The sequence below is a fragment of the Panthera onca genome, chromosome C1 (assembly GCF_046562875.1).
Source record: "Panthera onca isolate mPanOnc1 chromosome C1, mPanOnc1 haplotype 2, whole genome shotgun sequence".
NCBI lineage: Eukaryota > Metazoa > Chordata > Mammalia > Carnivora > Felidae > Panthera > Panthera onca.
Window position 1 is genome coordinate 28,517,044 of NC_138346.1, and position 20,984 is coordinate 28,538,027.

Sequence of the window (20,984 nt, forward strand, 5' to 3'; positions counted from 1 at the left end):
TTGGACTAACACAGAGTATGGAGGAATGTATCTCCTTCTCAGGAGGCCTTCTCAGCCACACCTTACACATGAGAGTAAGACACGGAAAGCATTTAGAGCTATGCCTGACATATGGTAAGAGCTCCACTAGAATGTAAGTTCCACGAGGGCAGGATTTATATCTGTTTTTTTCACTATAGTATCACCTTTGCTTAGGACTCAGTAGCTCCTTCAGTAAATATGGAATAAATAAGTTACTGCAACTCTCTGTAACTCTTTTTAATTGCTTAATTTGTACTATGCAAATACAGGCAAAGGGCTGGATCTCTCACATTGGTCTGTCCATTTATTACACTAAAGAGTAATTATTGTTGTTGTTTTTTTTACTACTGTTAAAGCAGCAGCTATCTTTACTGTTTATTGCTGGAGATAGTTATGTGGTAAGAGGTGTTAAGTCAGAGGTACTGACAACAAAAGAAGAAGAGGAAAAGAAAATAATGTCAATGGTCTTAAAGATAATCACTAAAAAATAATTCATTAGTTTACTTAACAAAGATTTATTAAATTGCAACTGTGTTCTGGAGGTCCAGGGGTGAGCAAAATAGACACAGCTGCTGTCTAAGACAGGCTATTGACATTGAAACTGGTAATTATGACTGTAAAGTATATAACTTACAGACATGCAAATGCCTTGGAAACTTAAGGACATTTAACCTAGTCTGGGACACTGGAGAGTGCTTCCCTGAGGAAGTGACAAGTCCTGATTATTGGTTGCTGTGTGACAAAATACTCCCAAGCTTAGCGTCTTACAATAATTTATTATCTCTCACAGTTCTGGGTTAACTAGGCTTAGCTGGAGAGTTCTCACTTGGGATCTCTTATGAGTTGCAGTTGGACACTGACTGGGGCTGGAATCCTCTGCAGGCTTAACTAGGCTGTCACCCAAGATGGCTTCTCCACTCACATGCCTGGTGCCTCCCTGATGCAATATGTGACCTCTCTAGCGGATAGCCTTATTTCCTAGGTATCAACTTAGAGCTCCAAGAGATAGGAAGCTGCCAGGCCGGGTAAGGTCTATACCTCAAAAGGGCAGAGCATCATTTCTGCACCCTCTGTTGATCAAGTCCTGTCCAGATTCAGGGCGTAGAAGAATAAAGTCAGTTCTTGAGAGGGGAGTAACAAGGTCTCATTGCAGAGAATCATATGGGACAGAATTTGTTGTGTCCATCATTAGAGAATACAGGTCTGTCACTTGATGTTAGGTTGAAGGATAATTTGGTACTAGGTAGGTGCAAAAGAGAGAGGGAGGGAATAGCCCGTCCAGCAATGAGAACAGCTTTGTGGATGGGCCTGGAGGTCAACAAGGTAAACCTCTAAGGAGGGACTGAAAGGCCTGTGTGACTGAGTGGAGGAAGAACAGAAAAAGGGGCATGAGAGTGCTGGGTCACATAGAGAAGAGTAGAAGGGTAAATGCATATTTCCATCAGAAAGGAAAGGGAGTAGCTGCATAAGTTCCAAACAGAGGCTATGGAAAGCGTTAAATAGTGAAAATCAAAATTCCTAGAGTAGGAAGAACAGGTTAGCCTAGAGAAGGACTTGGGGTGGAGTGGGTGTGGGTCAGGGAAATCTTGCCCCTCATCACATAGCTAATATGAGACAACTGGGATCTGAGCCCGGAGCTGACTCTAGTTCAGACCCTTTCCAATGTATTGCTCACCACACTGCCTATGGAAAGTCACTTAATAAACTTGAAAATCCCTTGCTAATCAAAATCTAATTTATGCTTTCTAATTTCTTCCTAGCCATCCCTTCTAAGCAAATACCTTCTAAGTTTTCTAAGCTCAACTCAGGACACCTTCTTTTGAAGACTTTCCTAATGTGTCCAAAGGTGTCCATGTGATTTCATGATGCCTCGGCTGCAGTGTACCCTTCTGTGAAAGATTGGAGTTGGAAGGATGACTTCAAAGTTCCCTTCTTTGTCTAGCAGTCTATGGTTTTAGGATGTGTGGGGTAGAAGTGTTCTGTAAGCTAGCTGTGATGGCCACCAATGGTTACATGCTTCTAACCAGCCTATGAATACCTAAACAGGTAGCGCAAAGAGTGTATTTCCAGATATTTTGACTTGAAAGAAAGAAAGAAAGAAAGAGAAAGAAAAAGAAAGAAAGAAAGAAAGAAAGAAAGAAAGAAAAAAAGAATCACTTTGAAGGCATTTACTCTCTATTATGATTAAAGACTGAATTTTAAGCACTGGGTAAGAAAAGGGATATGCATAATATAATCTTAGTCGAATAACTACCTGCTTTGCACCTTGGTGCATCTTTTATAAAATGGGAAACTTATGTTAAAAAAGCAAAATTTGACAGAGTAAACTTGAAGATCAATTTGGCTGTATTCAATAATTCATGAATCAGGTGATATCCCATGTTGTAATTAGAAAGCTTTACAAAATGGAAAGCTTTTATAGGTAGAAGGGGTGGGAAAACTAAAGTTTCTAACAAAGAGTGGCTTGTTTCAAGCAAGGTCACCTTTCTTTAGGGGAAGGGCAGGGATCTATTAGGCAGATAACCTCACTAGTGCTGATCTGGTAATTCCAGATTGACTGGTTAAAGGTTACATTCCTGGAAGAGGCTGAATGTGCAATAAGGTTAGATATTAAGTCTTGATTTGCTGATGTCACTTGGGCTCCGCCAAGTGACTCCATTTTGGGCCTTTTTATGTAAAATATTTATTTATTTATTGGGAGCATGCAAGCAGGGGAAGGGCAGGGAGAAGGGGAACAGAGGATCTGAAGCAGGCTCAGCACTGACAGGCTGACAGCAGCGAGCCTGATGTGGGGCTCAAAGTCACGAACCACAAGATCATGACCTGAGCCGGAGGCCTAACCGACTGAGCCATCCTTGGCTTTTTTTTTTTTTTTTTTAATATATTTTATTATGTTCATCTGTAATTTTAGTAAAGAACTGAATGTTTTAAAATTTATAATGTATTTCTTTTTCATAGCCTCTGGTGTAGAAGATGAAACTGAAAAGTCCCATTTTTCAAAATTACAGAAGTGGTGAAACCCTGTTGCACAATTCAAGAGACTCAGGGCTTAACTGTAAACACAGGAAAAGAAACCCTGTTTGCAACTAGAAAAATATAACTGATGTTTATCTCTAAAAGTCAATCATTGCCTGGCTTCATGAGGGCTAACATAATGAAGTATCAAAATGTAAAATAGAGACAAATGCATAGTCATTATCACTTTACAGGAGGTTAACCAGAGTTCTTGTGAACTGCAAACCTCTTGACACATTTTAAAATAAAGGGCTCTATATACTAGTTTAATTTACATACATTAAGCAATGTAGATTGGTGCTGTTGATTTAAATGTAATGGTTTAAAGACCTAAGTGCTAAAAATGATTTTAATTAACCATAAAATTGTGCAGTTTTAAACAAAAAAAGCACATCTATGAACCTTTGCAGCAACATGCAGAGGTATTGCTAATTGCCCAATTTTACCTACTTGTAAGTAGCTAAGGGCAAAAAACCCTTGCGTAGTTGTTTTGTTTCTTCATTCATTTCTTCGGTACAAATACAAAGGTGTCTGTGACTGTTGAGCACATGAGATGTGATAGTACGACTGAAAAACTTTACTTGATTTTTATTATGAATTGAAATTGAAATAGCCATCTATGGCTAATGTCTACCACATTGGACAACATCTCTGTCAAGGTCTGTGCTAATTTGGCCTGACCTTGGAGATCCAGTCTTTCCCAGAGAATGAGTTAGTGCTCACATAGAATATTTTCTGCCCAGCCCCAAGGCTGGACCTGTACTCCTAGGCCAGTCCTCAAAGCCTTAGGGAGTTGAGCCTGGAGCCTTATTTTCAAGATGAGTGGAGGAATTCTGTAGTCCAGAGGCATTCATTAGGTATTACATAATCCACACCTGGGAAGCACAGACACAGTAACATTTGGGTTTAAGAAAAGGGCAGAGCCTCCCTCTGTCCTTACTCCTTGCACTTTTTTAGAAAGTTCTTTTTTTTAAATGTTTATTTATTTTTGAGAGGGAGAGAGAAGGAGGGGCAGAGAGAGAGGACAGAGAATCCTAAACAGGCACCATGCTGACAGCAGTGAGCCTGATGTGGGGCTGGAACTCACGAACCACAAGACTGTGACCTGAGCTCCAGTCAGATGCTCAACCAGCTGAGCCACCCAGGCACCCCTTCCCCTTGCATTTTTTAGCCTGATACACCATCAGAGCTTTCAAAGTCTGTGGAAGGACTCATGCATTTTTGAATTTAGACCGATTATGATGTAGGCCCAGACACAGAATTCTTAGCCTCATTGCTTCCTGTTTTAGGTCAACATATCACAGAGATTTGCCAGAACAGACTTTTCACAACTGTGCTCAAAGGCTTTTCTGTCTGAGTGAAAGCTATTGGCCTTAATTCCCCTTATCAAACGTTCCACCCTGCTCTGTGTAAGTTCTGACACAAAGCCGGGAGTGATGTGTGCTCTTGACAGTGGAGCCTCTGTGTAGGTGTTGTCCACTTTGGGCGTGACTACTGTAGAAAGATGTAGAGATGCGGAAATAGCTGGGCAGATTCGTGTACTATAGAATACAGTGATCCATGTGCCAATGTTGTGCTCTTTCTTTTCTTCCAGGAAATTAAGGATTGCACGGCATTGCTTTGACAAGCACATCCTGTTGTCTTTTCAGAGATCTCAATGAAGAATAATCTCAAAGGAACATTTGTCTCCCCGTACCTCTGCTAATGGCCATTAGCCGCTAGCAAATGCTTTTAATGACCGAAAAAACATCAACTACCCTTGGTTTTGGTCTGCTTTAGGCAGTCGAATGAAGGTTTTTTTCAGTTGTTTCCAGAACTCTATTGCTGAAGCACCTCTCTTTGTTGGGTGAATGTTCATGAAGCCCTTTCCTGAAGCAGTGTAGAAGCCTTAGGGCTCTTGGAGTCTATGACATGGAAGCCTTGGAAGTGGATGATATCAGCCCAGCCTTGGAAGTTACTGAGGATTTCTTCAGTACTTTTGACAGTAAGCTAGAAAAGGCTGTGCAGCAAGCTGAGGTTTATGGGATTCAGGAAGTCCCCGAATTGGTGGGGCACGAGGTACTAAGTACCATAACAGATAATGGTGCTATCAGAAATGTTGCCTCCCTGGGCAAGGGGGGCCTGATTTGGGACCACTGTAAGAGCAGGCTCTTAGAAACCAAAGCTCAAAATGTCTTCCCTGCCAAAGAACAGTTTGTGGTTCAGAAAGGGACAGCCCCAGATAATCTTTCCTGGATGGAACAAAAAGAAGCTTCAACCTTTAACTTTTTCAACATCTGTCAGCGTCGGAGGGACAGACCTCGATCCGTGAATGACTTACTGGATGAGACCTCTACTTTCAAGCCAGGGCATGCACGTTCAAGATCAGATATTACCCAAGTGGACTGGAGGCTGGTCCTCAAAACCATGCCTCTGCAGCGGCAGCAGCAGTCGTCTCTTCAGGGCCCTCATTTCACCAGGCCGTCCTTTCTGTCGTCCTTGCCGAATAAGGTAGAAGATGCTCAAGGAAATACTGGTATGTTTTGATATCTGACAGCTATTGAGCAGTTGTCGATTTTCCTTGGTCTCTATTACATTTACCTCATGAGAAGTGTATTGTCCAGGGTCCTTGTCTGGTTTTGCTTACTTAAGCTCCCTCTTCCATTTACTTTCACACTTCACCTCAAGCCTCAGTCTTGGTATCCTTATAAGAAGTGCTGAGTGAAAAGACAACTGCGGTCAAGTCTCCCCTTCTGATCTTGTGTGTTAGAAGCTACACAGTCTCATAATTCGTGTGGTATTTGCCTTTGTACAGAGTATGCTACTGCTTATTCGCATCGCTAGATGTTTGTCAGATCACACATTGGCATAGCCTTGTGCTGTGAAGGGTTTAAAGATCCATAAAGAAACCATCCCTGCCTTAAAGAACTTCTTGCTTGCAGAGGGGATCAGACACTAACAAACACTCAAGAAGGCACCCGCAGGGAGAGAAAGTAGTAGTCGTCAACTGAAATATTTGTGAAGGAACTTTTGTTTTACTTTATATTGTTGAGATTTCTTTCACTGAGAAAATGACAGTGACTGTAAGAGGGCAGAGGAAGGAGAAGACGCTGTGGTGGGCTTGTCAGGAAGGGCTAATGAGAATTCATGGAGCTTTGGCTGAACCATTAAAGATACTAAGATGCAGAAAGGGGATCGCAGTAGAGGACACTCGGGATTATGGTGGGAAAGAAGGTAAGGAGATGAGAAGTACCAGGGGGAGCAAAGGATCCCATGGTGGGTAGTGGGAGGAAAAGGGGGGGAGAGATTGGCTCAGACCTCATGGTGTAGGGCCTTGAATTTCCTTTTTTCTCATACATCATACGCATGCATGTGCACACAACTTCTGTGAGGCGTGACAAACCATCTCTTTGTTTCCCCCAGCTTTTTCTTTCAAGATAACCTCATTTATACAGGCTGTCTATTCTTGTCATTCCTATTCAACCTTTAATTTAGATGGCTTCTTCTCAGTTAATTGGGAATACCGTTTTATGTCCTTAACTGCTATTTTAATACTACTTTAGTCTCTATCCTTGCTTGGTATTCCATTGATACATTTAATATTTTAATTAATAAATTTAGTTTCTAAGTATAATTCGAAGAAGAGATACAGTTTAGTAAGTCTATTGAGGAAATGCAGCGTCCCTATCTGTGAGGTGCTACATTATTTTCACATCCAGTTCAAATCTATTCTTTTAAAATACTTCTTTCTCGGACTCACTTATTTTGCTTAGCATAATACTCTGTCTCTCCATCCACTGATATGTGGAATTTAAGAACAAAATAAACGAGCATAGGGGATAAAAAGAGAGGGAGGCAAACCAAGAAACAGACTCTGAACTATAGAGAACAAACTGATGGTTACCAGAGGGGAGGTGGGTGGGGGGATGGGTGAAATAGGTGATGGGGATTCAGGAGTGCACCTGTGATAAGCATTGGGCATTGTATGGAAGTGTTGAATCACTACATTGTACATCTGCAACTAATATTACACTGTATGTTAATAACTGGAATTTAAATAAAAACTCAAACAAAGAAAAATAAAATATTTCTTTCTTCCCACTCAAATTCATGACTTATAATTCCTTTTCTTTTCTCCTTGACTTTCACCAGTCCTCTGTAGCATCTAGCCAAGGGTGGTGACCATGGGAGTAAAAAGACAAGGACATTATAAAGCTCAGTACTTGGTAGCTGATTAGATATTAGGGGACAAACAAGTTGCTCTGACCCTGGTGCCTGGCAAAACGAGAGCTTTGCCTTGAGTTCATATATAAACAAGTATACTCATTGATTTAACAAATAACCTCTGTTGATTTTTGGTTTCTTAAGAGTTCACGTAGATTTTTATCAGTAAAGCACTGGAACCATTCTAAAACCCTGGTGTAACCCAAGTTGAGAGGGTGTCATATTTCCAGGTTTAGTTTTCCTGTCATTTGGATTGTTAGTGTAGGAGCTGGAGCTGCCTTAGATTCTCCAAAGGAACCTTGAGTATATGACACCCTGTGACTATTGTTTTTTCGTCTCAATTTTTAAAAAAGTTGAATACTAAATCATGTTGAAATGTATGTACTGAATGGTATTTTGAAAAGTCTACTGTAACAGATGGCCTTTCAGGTATTGATATAGTATATAATCTGGCCATCTTTTGATCATCCATGGAATATATATCTTAGCAGGAATTAGCACAGTTGGGCAAATGGCATGCCAAGTTCCTAATACCTTTTCTTTCTGTCACACTCTGGAGAACAGGCAAGATAAATCATGTTTGTATTGCTTACCAGGTGAGGGGCAGGGGTAAGCAAGGAGTACCCACTGACTACGCGTTCTCAGGCTGGGGGTAGAGAAGAGTTTTAGATATGTGGCAGTCCCCCACCCTGGTGACCATAATTCTCATGGCAAGGGGAGGGATGTGCCAACACACAAATGCACACTAGTCACAATCAGCCAAGATCTTTCAGTAAAGTTTACTTTAAAACCTTTGAAATTTGTGATCCAAACTGAAAAATAGCCTGTTGTGTCTCCTGAAGAAATATGCCTCCAAAGCAGAGGGAGACAGTGTAGTATCTTGGCTGGAGATTTAGGGTCAGGCCAGACCTCTCTTTTAACCTTAGACTCGCATATCTGACTGCCTGGCGTACATCTCTGTTGGGATGTTCCACAGGCTCTTCAAATTCACAGTGTCCAAAAGTGACCCTCATCCTCTCATCTCCTACTCCTACTGTTCTAAAAATTAACAAGTGTTCATAAGAGTCTGGGGGCTCCTTAGAAGAAATAAAATTTTAACGGGTTTCTTTGGATGAGGTCAACTTGATGTTGTGTCTATCCCTGTCACTCTCTTAATTATAGGTTTGGTTACTGCATGATCCTGTGTTTTCTTCAGTTGATTTTTTTTCCCTAGCTCCTTTTCTGAGCTCACCTTGAGTACGAAGACTCACCAGAAGTGGTTCTTCTTCTCGTCCTCCCCTTCCTCCTCTTCTGCCTCCCTTATCCCCTCTCTTCCCTCCCATGAAAATAAACCCAAGGATCTTCTTCATTAGGTAGGATCTCTGTGACTTCTGCTCATTTGGTGATGAATAACCAGGCTTTTGAGCCTTACTAAGGATAAATGTCACATTGAGTATAAAGCAAATCAAGTTCTGGCCTAATGAGGCCAGTGGGCAGCTGGGTGTAATACCATCTATTTCGCTGATGGGCAAGCCTGTATGAAGGTCTTCTGGTGTGTCTTCTCCTCTTCCCCCTCCTCCCCCTCCTCCCCCTTCTCCCCCTTCTCCTCCTCCTCCCCCCTCCTCCTCTTCCTCTTTATCTTCCCCCCCCTCCTCCTCTTCCTCTTTATCTTCCCCCTCCTCCCCCTCTTCCTCTTCCTCTTCCTCTTCCTCTTCCTCTTCCTCTTCCTCTTCCTCATCCCCCTCCTACCCCTCTTCCTCTTCCTCATCCCCCGTCTCTTCTTCTCTTCTTTTTCCTCTTCCTTCTCCCACTTCTTCCTCCCCCTCCTCCCCCTCCTCCCCCTCCTCCCTCTCCTCCCCTCCCCCTTATCCCCCTCCTCTTCCCCCTCCCCTCCCCCTTATCCCCCTCCTCCCCCTCCCCCCATCCTCCCCCTCCTCCTCTTCCTCATTCCCCGTCTCTTCTTTTTCCTCTTTCTTCTCCCACTTCTTCCTCTTCTTCTTCCTCCTCCTCCTCCACCACCACCACCACCACCACCACAACCACCACAAAGCTTGAGATAGTAATGGTACTTTAAATATCTTGTGTGCATTAAATGGGTTAAAAAATAGAAAGTGCTTCTCAGAACCATGTTTGACACATTTGTAAACACCTAATAGATATCTTAAACATTTAATAATATTATTACAATTATTAATTGAATTTGAAACTCATCAATGAGAATCAAAGTAACACAACCAATGACTCCTACTTTTCCCTGGCATACCAACTGATGTGTTGCAGTAAATGGCCTCGCAATAAATATTTCTTAGATTGGCCTTCCTGAAGTGTGTTTTCTCATATTATTGATAGGTTTGCTAGTGGGAAGTAAACCGTTCATTCCCTCTCTCACACTGATTTAAGATCAACTGTTTACAGTTCTCCTGGTCAATGAGGAAGGGACTGTTTCTTACCGTTTCATCCTCAGTACTTAACATGGTGCTTTGAACATAGTTTATGCTCAAATGAATTGTTTAAGATGTAAATTGAATGAAAAAGATGTAATGCTGATAAGATAATTAACGCCAATAACCTCTTTAGCCAGTTCGTGTCATTCTAGAAAAAAAACCTCCAGCATCTTTTCTGAGGGCCTAGCGCCATCATCTAGCATTTCATACCTCGCACATCCTCTCTGTGAAGCTCTTTAGCAGCAGTGAAAAATGAAGATTTGCTTTCATCTCAAAGGCTGCCCTGCACTATCCTTGTGATAAGAGAAAATCAAACAGACACAGCTTGTAAAGCGGCCCCTGGTGTTGGCAAAATGTTGCCCTGGCCTTGGAGGAGTATTCAGATACGTCTCAGACTCCCGGGTCGCACAGGCACGGTTAAGCATTCCCCTTTGTGGAGGAACCTGACTGCTGCTTGGTGAGCACAAAGCCTGGTGCAATGATTATGCTTTGCCCTTTAGTCTTTCTGAAGCTAGCAATCATTTGAAGTAATTTTGCATCACTCCTCAACTTTTCCCTGTTCTCTGTTTTTTACAGAAGGTGATTACTTTGGATTTGACGATCACTTCTTCCCTAGGTTCTTGCTTGGAATATATGAGAGCAGAATCCGTCAAACAGATTAACAGCTTACTTGTCACTGTCAGAGCCAACAGCCAAGCACCCAGTGTGCTTGTCCTCAGGGTGAGAGAGCCCATGTAGAAAGAGAAGGAAGAAAAAAAAGACACAACCAATAGCTGTAGCAAGCACTGTGCGTGATTTTAAGTTCTTTACAGTGAACAGCTTATTTAACTTATATAATACTCCTGTGATACAGACACTTTTACTGACCCCGTTTTGAGGATGATGAAACTTGAGGCACAGAAAGCTTAAGGAATGTGCATAGAGTCCCATAGCTGGTCCTGAGCAGATCCTCGATTGGAACTCGGGCAGTCTTTCTCCAGAGTCCACACCCTTCAACACTAAGCTGGAGTTGAACACTTACCTTGGAAGCCAATCGTTCCCAGTCTCTAGAGCCCTCTATTTTGAAAGCCTTGTTAGCAGTCAGGCCCTGTGGGGGTAGAGGGTGGGAAGTAGTGTAGAAGAGACAGACCTGGATGGTATTCATCGAACCCAAAGTAATCCCTCAGGAGATCACTAGCGAGGAAAAACTGAGACACACCGAAGCAGTCTAGCTAAGCAAGGATTGTGTTCTGCGTTTAACATAGTCACTAAAATACATGGACAGTGCAGCGCTGGCCAGAGTTCTTTAGGGGACCAATGAGTCCACGGAAAGAAGACTGTAACTTTGCCTTTCATACTCCCGAACGCTGACCATACAGAAGAGCTTAAGTGAACTGACCCCCATGGGTTTATTGTAACTATGGAACGAGGGCTTTGGCATTTTGCTCCATCTTTGGCTGCCTTTTTCAGTCTTACTTAGAAGCTTGTGAATGGATGTGTTCTAGAAATTTCATTGCCTCAGGCAGAGACAGACCTAGGACAGGCTTCTTCCAAGGGAATGTTGCTAGTGCTAAGTAGATGAAGGATACCGTCCGTGGGTCCTAGGAGGCTGTTAGAGTGTGGCTTGAGTCCAGCCCAGTTAAGACCATGCGTTCATTTTCTGAGGGCCAGATAGTAATGTCGAAAAGGTTAGGTCAGAAATCACTAAGAAGTACTAGATCTAAGGCAAGATGGCGACAGAGACAGGTTTTACCCCAGCTTTATTGAGGTATAATTGACAAAGCTGGAAGACATTTAGTGTACATCGTGATGATTTAATATACATACTCATTATGGACGGATTCCCTGTCTAGTTAATTACCACATCTGTCACCTCACATCTGAGGCAGTTTTTTCTAAAAAACTTCCAGGTAGGTCATAGAGACAAAGCTGCCTCATGGTCAGTTCCTTTCCTTACTGCCATCCCAGTGCCTGCCATGCCCTGGGCAGCTGAAGCGAGGTGTCACAGAGAAGTAGCCCTGAGAGAAGGCCCTAATCCTACTGCCAGAATGGCTCATTGCTAGTCCTGTCATTAATCTTAGTTCTGTACAAACATGCTCTTGACCAGTACCTATGCTTAACCCTCTCTTCCTTTGCATTATGTCATCCTGTTCTTGTTCAGTGAGTAATAATAGAGCCACAGGCAGCAGGGAATGTCCTGTAGGATAAGGAAGACGGGGTCCTGATGTCATAGAATTACAATCCAAATATAAATAGGTGTTAAGGTAAGAACATAAAAAGTCATGTGAACACGTGGACACTAGATATGTTGTCAAAAATGGATCACACACACGCATTTACACCTATAAATGTATACGCATAGTAGAGGAGGGTCGGTCTGTGTGGAAAGAACACTCAACTAGGACTCACTGTGTAGGTTTGGAAGAATCACTCGTCTGTTGCTTTTGATTTAACGACCTAGTGAAGCAGGTTAAATTGTCTCTAAGATCCTCCCAATTCCAAAACCGTATCATTGTAAGATGTGTTTGAACTGACCCTGACTCATGGTTCTATGGGAGCTAATTACTATAACCAGATGGGTATTGGAAGGTTGTAATGGAATTATGGGTATGGTTGAAATTATTTAACGCAGAAGGATTTCTGTGTTCCTTGTAACTCTACTTCTGGGTGAACTGCTGTGTTTGCGATTTTAAAATCAAAAAAATTTTTTTAAAGAAATCTTTTGCATTATCTATGGCGCTCTGAAACCCAACAGACTGCCAGAATCTGACTTACTTTTCCCTCCCTGACTGTGTTCACATTTTCATCTGCTAGGCAAGGGCAGTGGTCAGCTGGGCTTTTGTTTCAGTTGGTTTCGCTGTCTGGTGACCTGGTACCATTCCTATGCCTGTATTTTCTTGTTCTAAGTACTTGAGGAGTAGGCCTCAAGCAGAGATTTTCTTTAGAGCTAGAAAAACCATGGCAGTGTGGTTTCTTTATCTTGAGTTTTATGTTACTCTGTTTCGATTCTCTTTTTCCCCATCTTTAACTTTAAAAAAAAAAGCCAAATTTGGGACTTATACTAAAATGACTGCTTTTTCAATTACGATGTTTCTCAAAAGCCTTGGAGCCAATAGAGGTGGGAATATTCCTGTGGGCTTAGAACAAGTGAGGTCACCAGGACATGGTCTCTTGCTGAATTTATGATTCACCCTTCAGCAAGATTAGTCAGTACAAAGAAGTTGCTAAAATAGGTCACAGAAAGTTGATTTTATATGGTTGTATAGTTTCCACTGGTTACATTATTGAATGTTGGCCTGTGGCAGCTATTTGGAAACCCAACACGCCTCATCGACAGCCCATATTCTGATTCTAACATTTCTATATGGGAACTCTGAAAACGAAGTGTCTGATGTGTTTTTGTGGTTGCTCTGTTAATACAGTTTATCTTTCTTGGCTAAGGAGAACTGTAGTTACTAATTTCACAAACTGCTAAAGTTACCATCTTAAAACACAAATCTGTTCATGCTACTCTGTTCTCAAAAATGAATCATGGCTCCCCATTCTCTACAAAATCAAGTGTGTAAGTTTTATAAAGCATCCCAATCTGTCCCGATCTCACCACCCGCACCTTCTGTCACCCCGTCTATGTGCTGTTTTCGAATGTGCCGAGTACTTCCAAGTTCCTGAGCCTCTGCTTATGCACTCTCTTCCTCCAGAACACCTTCCCCGCCCGTTTCACTTTTCACAACCCTCCATTATCTTTCAAGGACCAATCCAAATGCTACATCCTCCCTGAGACCTTTCTATATTTTTTCAACTAAAATTCTTTTTTTTTTCTTTCACTGTATGTTTTCACAGCACATATCATTCTGCTGTGCATTATAGGCAATTGCTTGTATATCCATCTCCCACACTAGGCTGAAAGTTTTTTTTAATTAAAAAAAATTTTTTTAATGTTTATTTTTGAGAGAGAGAGAGAGAGAGAGAGAGAGTGAATGGGGGAGGAGCAGAGAGAGAGGGAGACACAGAATCAGAAGCAGGCTCCAGGCTCTGAGCTGTCAGCACAGAGCCCAACATGGGGCTTGAACCCATGAACCATGAGATAATGACCTGAGCCAAAGTCAGATGCTCAACTGACTGAGCCACCAATTGCCCCGGTTGAAAATTTTTTCATGCTATAAACCATATTGTAGAAAACTTTGTGTTGTACCAAGTATGTGAGCATATGCAAAGTGTCTGGTTGAGTTTTATGTGTTGGTGCTTGGAACATCAGGACAATACTGTTTTGTTTTGTTTGTTTTCCAAAACGGAAATGACCCCTCTTTCCTTACCTTATAGCTTAAGTTGAATGAAGTTTGTTATTAATATTATCAGTGAGAGCTATCATGTAATGAGAGTTAGCTTTATGTTCAGCCCTGTGCTAAGATGTGTCAACCTACTATCTTATTTAATATTCATAATAGTTGAATATGATAGATGATATTGTTCTGATTTCACAAATGATGAAGCTGAATCTTAGAGAAGTTGACCTCACCCAAAGCCATACAGTATGTGGTGGGGCTAGGACTCCAAGCCAGGCCTAACACTAGAGGCCACACATAACCACTCAATAATGCTGTCTGTCTCTCAAGCATGAGGAGGGTTAGGTCATTCCCTCTACCATAAATAAACACAGTGTGATCTCGACTCCAAGTTTGGAGGTTAGAGTTTTCTACTCTGAGCTTGCACACTTTGTAGTATAACTTTGGCCAAGTCATTTTGCTTCCTGGGATCTCTTTCCAAATCTGCTAAATCAGTTAAGAATATTTTCAGAAAAGGGGTGCCAGGGTGGCTCAGTCGGTTAAGCATATGACTTCGGCTCAGGTCATGATCTGATGGTTTGTGAATTTGAGCCCCATGTCGGTCTCTGTGCTGACAGCTTGGAGCCTGGAGCCTGCTTTGGATTCTGTGTCTCCCTCTCTTTCTGCCCCTCCTCTGCTCACACTGTGTCTCGTTCTCCCTCAAAAAAAAAAAAAAAAAAAAATCTAAAAACATTTAAAAAAAAAAGAATATTTTCAAGAGCAATTAATAGCATATACAACTAAAAGTAACGTAAGTAATATGACCATTTGTCATCTTATGTTTTCATCTATCTAACAGGTAACTATGGAACACTTAGTGAATATCAGGTACTGTAAACAATAGACACTTAAGAAGACCTGATGTGTCATCGGGGATCCAGGCACTTTCCATCTTTTTTCTCGGCTATTCTCAGTATATTGGTAATGTCTCTTCTTTCCCTTCATAGGTACAAGATAGCCACGACAGTCCCAAGGGTCACTTTCTTATACATCAATAGCCAAAGTCAGGAAGGGAAAACAGGGCACCCCCTCTGGGTCTCTTTCCCAGTAGGCCCCAATAGCACCCCCTAAGTAGCGAGGGTCACATGCTCACCCCTAAAGCAATTTCTGGCAAAGGAAAATAGCATTTCTGTGATTGGCTTAAACAAATCTTGCTCCTTTCCGCGGGGTAGGGGAGAGGACATCTCCTCTGAGCATCTCCCATCATACCTGAGCAAGATTTAGGTTCTGTTGGTAAAGAATCAGGAGGACTAGTTAAGGAGGTGAGTAGCTGACAAGTTCTACCTCAGATGGGGTCAGGCTAAGAGATTTCTTATCACTTCTGGCTCTAAGTTTCTCTGATTCTAGTATGTTACCCAAAGATACAGTAATGAAATGCCACTTACCTTAAAATCTGCTGGCCTAAACATTGGAGATTCTTTTCTACTTAATTCCTATAGAGTGAAAAACTCACCATGGCAATGAGTGAGCATATCTTGAAAGTTGGTTTGGAATTGTTTTCTGGGTCACAAAGTTGTTCTTTTTTTTTTTTTTTTTTTTCCAATTTTAGTTAACATACAGTGCAATATTGGTTTGAGGAGTGGAATTCAGTGAATCATCACTTACATTATTTACACCCAGTGTTCATCACAATAAGTGCTCTCCTTAATACCTGTCACCCGTCAAGCTTGTCTCCCACCCACCTCCCTCCATCAACCTTGAGTTTATTTCTATTGTTAAGTCTCTTGTGGCTGTTTCACTCTCTTCTCTCCACCCTGTTCACATATATTCATCTATTTGTTTCTTAAATTCCACATATGAGTGAAATCATATGGTATTTGTCTTTCTCTGATTGACTTATTTCACTTAGCATAATACGTTCGAGCTCCATCCATGTCGTTGAAAATGGCAAGATTTCATTCTTTTTGATAAATGAGTAATATTCCACCATATATATATGGTATATATATATATGATATATATATATCACATATATGTGGTATATATATATGTGATATATATATATATATGATATATCATATATATATATATCACATCATCTTCTTTATCCATTCATCAGTGGATGGACAGTTAGATTCTCTCCATAATTTGGCTATTTTTGATAATGCTGCTATAAACATTGGGGTGCATGTACCTCTTTGAATCTGTAATTTTGTATCCTTTGGGTAAATACCTAATAGTGTAATTTCTGGGTCATAGAATAGTTCTGTTTTTAACTTTTTGAGGAACCTCCATACTGTTTGTCCAGAGTGGCTGCACCAATTTGCATTCCCACCAGCAGTGCAAGAGGATTCCCCTTTCTCCACATCCTCGCCAACATTCGTTGTTTCTTGTGTTGTTAATTTTAGCTATCCTGACAGGTATAAGTGGTATCTTACCATGGTTTTGAATTGTATTTTCGTGATGATGAGTGATATTGAGCATCTTTTCATGTGTCTGTTAGCCATCTGGATGTCTTCTTTGGGAAAGTGTCTATTCATGTCTTCTGCCCATTTCTTAACTGGGTTGTTTGTTTTTGGGTGTTGAGTCTGATAAGTTCTTCTAGATTTTGGATACTAACCCTTTGTCAGATATATTATTTGCAGATACCTTCTCCCATTCTGTAGGCTGCCTTTTAGTCTTACTGATTGTTTCCTTCACTGTGCAGAAGCTTTTTATCTTGATGAAGTCCCAATAGTTCATGTTTGCTTTTGCTTCCCTTGCCTTCAGCGACATGTCTCATAAGAAGTTTCTCTGGCTGAGGTCGAAGAGGTTGCTACCTGTGTTCTCTAGGATTTTGATGGTTCCTGTCTTACATTTAGGTCTTTCATCCATTTTGAATTTATTTTTGTGTATGGTGTAAGAAAGTGGTCCAGTTTCATTCTCCTGCATGACTATCTTTTTGCATTGGGATATTCTTCCTGCTTTGTTGAAGATTAGTTGACCATAAAGATGTGGGTCCCTTTCTGGGTTTTCTGTTATGTTTCACTGATCTATGTGTCTGTTTTTGTGCCTGTACCATACAGTCTTGATGACTACAGCTTTGTAATATAGCTTGAAATATGGAATTGTGATGCCTTCAGTTTTGTTTTTCTTTTTCAGTATAACTTTGGCTATTTGGGGTCCATCCAAATTTTAGGACTGTTTGTTCTAGCTCTGTGAAAAATGCTGGTGGTATTTTGATAGAGATTACATTAAATGTGTAGATTGCTTTGGGTAGTATAGACATTTGGACAGTGTTTGTTCTCCCCATCCATGAGCCTGGAATGCTTTTCCATTTCTTTGTGGGTCACAAGGTTCTTAAAGACTAGGGATTACCCTTGTCACAGAAGGCAGAAAGCCTCGGCATTTACGAAGTTGGGTCTGTGACCTAAGTTCACACTTAGATCTCTAAATTCACACTTAGAAGTGAAATTGACCAGGACTGCATGGACTAATGCTCTATCACTGTTGCCCATAGCAAAGAAGTTAGATGGAGAAGATCCCAAAGTTGCTATGTCTGTCTAGTGAATATGTAGCCAGATATGTTACAGGTCTCTTTCTGCTAGAGTCTGCACAGATAATACATCTTTTTCCCTAAGTTTATTATGAAGGAAGAGCAAATGGGATAGACTCCTTTACCCATGAAGAAAGGTCTCCAAAGTAGCTCTCAGAAAAGACATTACTTGAGTCTACTTCATTTCTACCAGAATTAGTTTGTTAACAAGTATCTGTGAGCTATCACTAAGTGTTGGCTTGTGGAGCATATTTCAAATGTATAAGACACAGCCCTTCTCTGGTTCCTGTGGTATCATTCTCTTCATATTCTTTGCTATGGGCAGTGGCAGTGTCCTGACTGATGTGGATCCTATTAATGTCACTTCTCCTGTGTGCCTGCAATGAGGAGTACAAAGACCTAAAATTACTGAAAACATTTCTCCCTAGTTTCTGACTTAAACACAGTTGAGTACTATAACATGAAACAAATAGACTTGGAAAACTGTGTTTTGTTAATTAGGAATATTAAAAAAAAAGAGAGATGTGATTATAATCTAGAATATCAGAGAAATCTTCATTGAGGAAAGGATGCTTCAGCTGAGCATAGAGGGGTGAACACAAAACCAAGGTGGAGGTGAACACAGCATGTGTGTGGGATGGCCAGGAGACTAAGCCAGGACAGAGCTCCATTTTTGAGAGTTGTAGTCCAAGGTCATGGAGGACTTGCAAAGCCAAACAACTAGACTTAATGTGATATGTTTAGCAAAGAAGCATTTGAAAATTACTTGCAAGTCAAGATTAAAAGGGTATTTTATAAAAAGTCAGTAAGTTGACAGGGCTGCAGGGTAGTGGGGGTAGGAAGCCGGAAACCTCCCCTCCTGTAGCTTTCATGTCTATGTAAAGGGATATCAGACTAACGTTTTTGGCCTCTCTCCCTACCTTTGCACACTCCACCCCTAGGGAGGAGCAATTTATGGGTAAATTTAGGAGAGGAACTAGGTGTGTATAATTCAGCCTCTCTCATAGGAAGCACTGATTCTGGTCTGTTCCTCCAAACCTGCTCCTCCATCCATCAGCCTTTCATAGGCAGTCCCCCAAGAGGGGAAGCTTGTAGTGATCAGTGCTGCTTGTGACTCAGAGTTAAGTCTGTATAATCCTAGGGCTCAGTTTGGTAGGACGACCCTAAGCTGCGTCCTACCAACTGGCTGATGTTTTGATCTCCACATGTCTGACAATGTCCGTCAATCTCAGTTGGTTTAAAACTTGGGTGATGAAGGGGATGCTATTTATTGGTTCCCCACAGGCCCCCAGTATATAGAATGGATTGGTAGATGGAAAGAAAGGAAGGGATTGAAACCAACTAGAAGGCTCTGCCAGTCCTCATGCCTGTGGAGCATATTTCAAATGTATAAGACACAGCCCCTCTCTGGTCTGAAAAGAACCAAGAACTTTTCTTGTGAAAAGAAAAAGAAGGGCTGTAACTGGGCCATAGATCTGTTGACAGGTTCTGTGTCTGAATTATTTGGTGTCTCCACAGATTCTAGTAGATTCCTTTTTACATACATTCACAAATATTTATGGAGCCAGCCACCGAGTATACAGGAGTGCGAGAGATATGCAGGTCCCTGCCCTCAAGGAAAATGAGAGAGTTCTTTGAGTGAAATAAAGCGAGGTGTAAGATAGAGAGGGGGCTCCATAAACTGGTAAAGGCTGGCCTCACTGATGATGGCATCTTGCGAGGAAAAACTGAGGGAGGCACGTAAGTTAGTGGGGCGGGGTAGAGAAGTTACAAATGGGGGATTTAACAACCTCAGAGTTCCCGAGGCTACAATACACTCAACTTATTTAAAGAACATAAAAGGGTGTGGCTGAAATGAGAGAAAGGGATGTGAGATGATGTGAGATGAAGTGAGATGAAGTCAGGTTAATAATCAGAGGCCAGATTGTGTGGAACAGGAAGGAGGTATACACATTGTAAGAATTTGAAGTCTGAAGGAAAGAGGCAGATTGAGCTATACGAAAGGTAGGATCAAGTGAATGCTTTTTTTTTTTAATTTTTTAAAAACATTTTTTTTATTTTTGAGAGATGGAGAAAGACAGAGTATGAGCAGGGGAGGGGCAGAGAGAGAGAGGGAGATCCAGAATTCGAAGCAGGCTCCAGGCTCCGAGCTGTCAGCACAGAGCTCGACACGGGGCTTATACTTACAAACCGCAAGATCATGACCTGAGCTGAAGTTGGACGCTTAACAGACTGAGCCACCCAGGCGCCCTGTGAATGCTTTTTTAGTAGATATAGTCCTCAGAATATTGGAAGACATGAGGAAAAGACATTAGTGGAGGGATAATATTACAATGTTAGTTAGAGGAGAAGAGAGTCTGAAGAAGTGGGAAGGGATTAGGGACCGAGTAGAGGTGGAAGGCTTATCTTTAACAGCGAGACAAGAAGACTCTTCCTTTGAGACTGGACGGCTAAAATAGGAAACAAGTATTAAATACTCACCATGTATCAGGCACTGTTCTAAGAGCTACTCATTTCTTTCTCACAGCAGGACAATGAGGTAGGTGCTCTTATTATAGCCCATCTTAAAGATGACAAAACGGACTCAGGTTAAGTAATTGTCCCATGGTCACACAGCCAGGAAGGGCAGAATTATGATTTCAATTTAGGCTTATTGGCTCTAGCACCTGTGGCCTTAACCACCGTACTCTTCTGTAGCAATTGTGCAAGACCTTGATTAGTGTAATGCCAACATGAAGCCAAGCATAGTATATATGAAGGAGCTCCTGCAGTGCACAAAGAATGAGGCAGTGGGATTAGGTGTTTGGGAAGAGTAAAAGAGGTGTGGAAAAATTGTTCTGGGGGTTATGTGTGGGATTCACCGAAATGAATAAAAGAATAAATTGTCAGGATGAAAGATAGGATAGAAAGTGAGCAACATGAGTCTCTGTTTGGTGCTACGGTCTGAATATTTGTGTCACTCCCCAAGTTCATGTGTTGAACTCCTATCTCCTGAAGTGATGATATTAGGAGACATGGCCTTTGATAGGTGCATAGGTCATGAGGGTGGAACCCCCATGAATGGTATTCATGTTCATTTTTAAGACCCAAAAGAGCTCCCTAGCCATTCCACTACAAAAGAAATGTAATATATCTGCCCGATTTTGAAAGGCAATCCTTTTAGGTTTGTCTTAGTGTTATTCTGAAGGATTCTGGGTACTCTCCATTCACACTCCACTTTGGCTTTCTTCCACATTTATTGATCTTGTTGTAAGAACTTAAATATTTCCTTAAAATTTGCCTAAATAACTTTGATTTGGAATATTGGCACTACATCGGGTTTTTGAGTTCTTTGAAAACATTACAATGTTGCTCTTTGTCTCTCACTGCAACCATGGTCTGACCTTTGGAATCCTATTCTTGTGACTTCATTCATTGTGCGGACTCAGGCAGTCCAGATTTTCTCAGGAAACCAGATTACCTAAACGTTTCTTTCATTTATTGTAATCTGGGGTATGGGGGTTTTTAAAAAAATAAAATTTCAGCGGCCCTTGGGTGGCTCACTTG

General features: G+C 41.4%; 1 protein-coding gene across 17 annotated transcripts in view; it reads left to right on the forward strand.

Annotated features, from left to right (window-relative positions):
• PLEKHM3 (pleckstrin homology domain containing M3) overlaps positions 1–20,984 on the forward strand; it is a 196,748-nt gene that overhangs the window by 18,442 nt on the left and 157,322 nt on the right. For all 17 annotated transcript variants that reach the window (XR_013557191.2, XR_009607289.3, XM_060623244.3 and 14 more), the window contains one exon: positions 4,631–5,551. Coding sequence is in view for 15 of the 17 variants with exons in the window: in XM_060623244.3 (XP_060479227.1) it covers positions 4,948–5,551 (604 nt within the window). In the remaining 2 variants the exon portion in view is untranslated. The remainder of the gene's footprint in view (positions 1–4,630; positions 5,552–20,984) is intronic.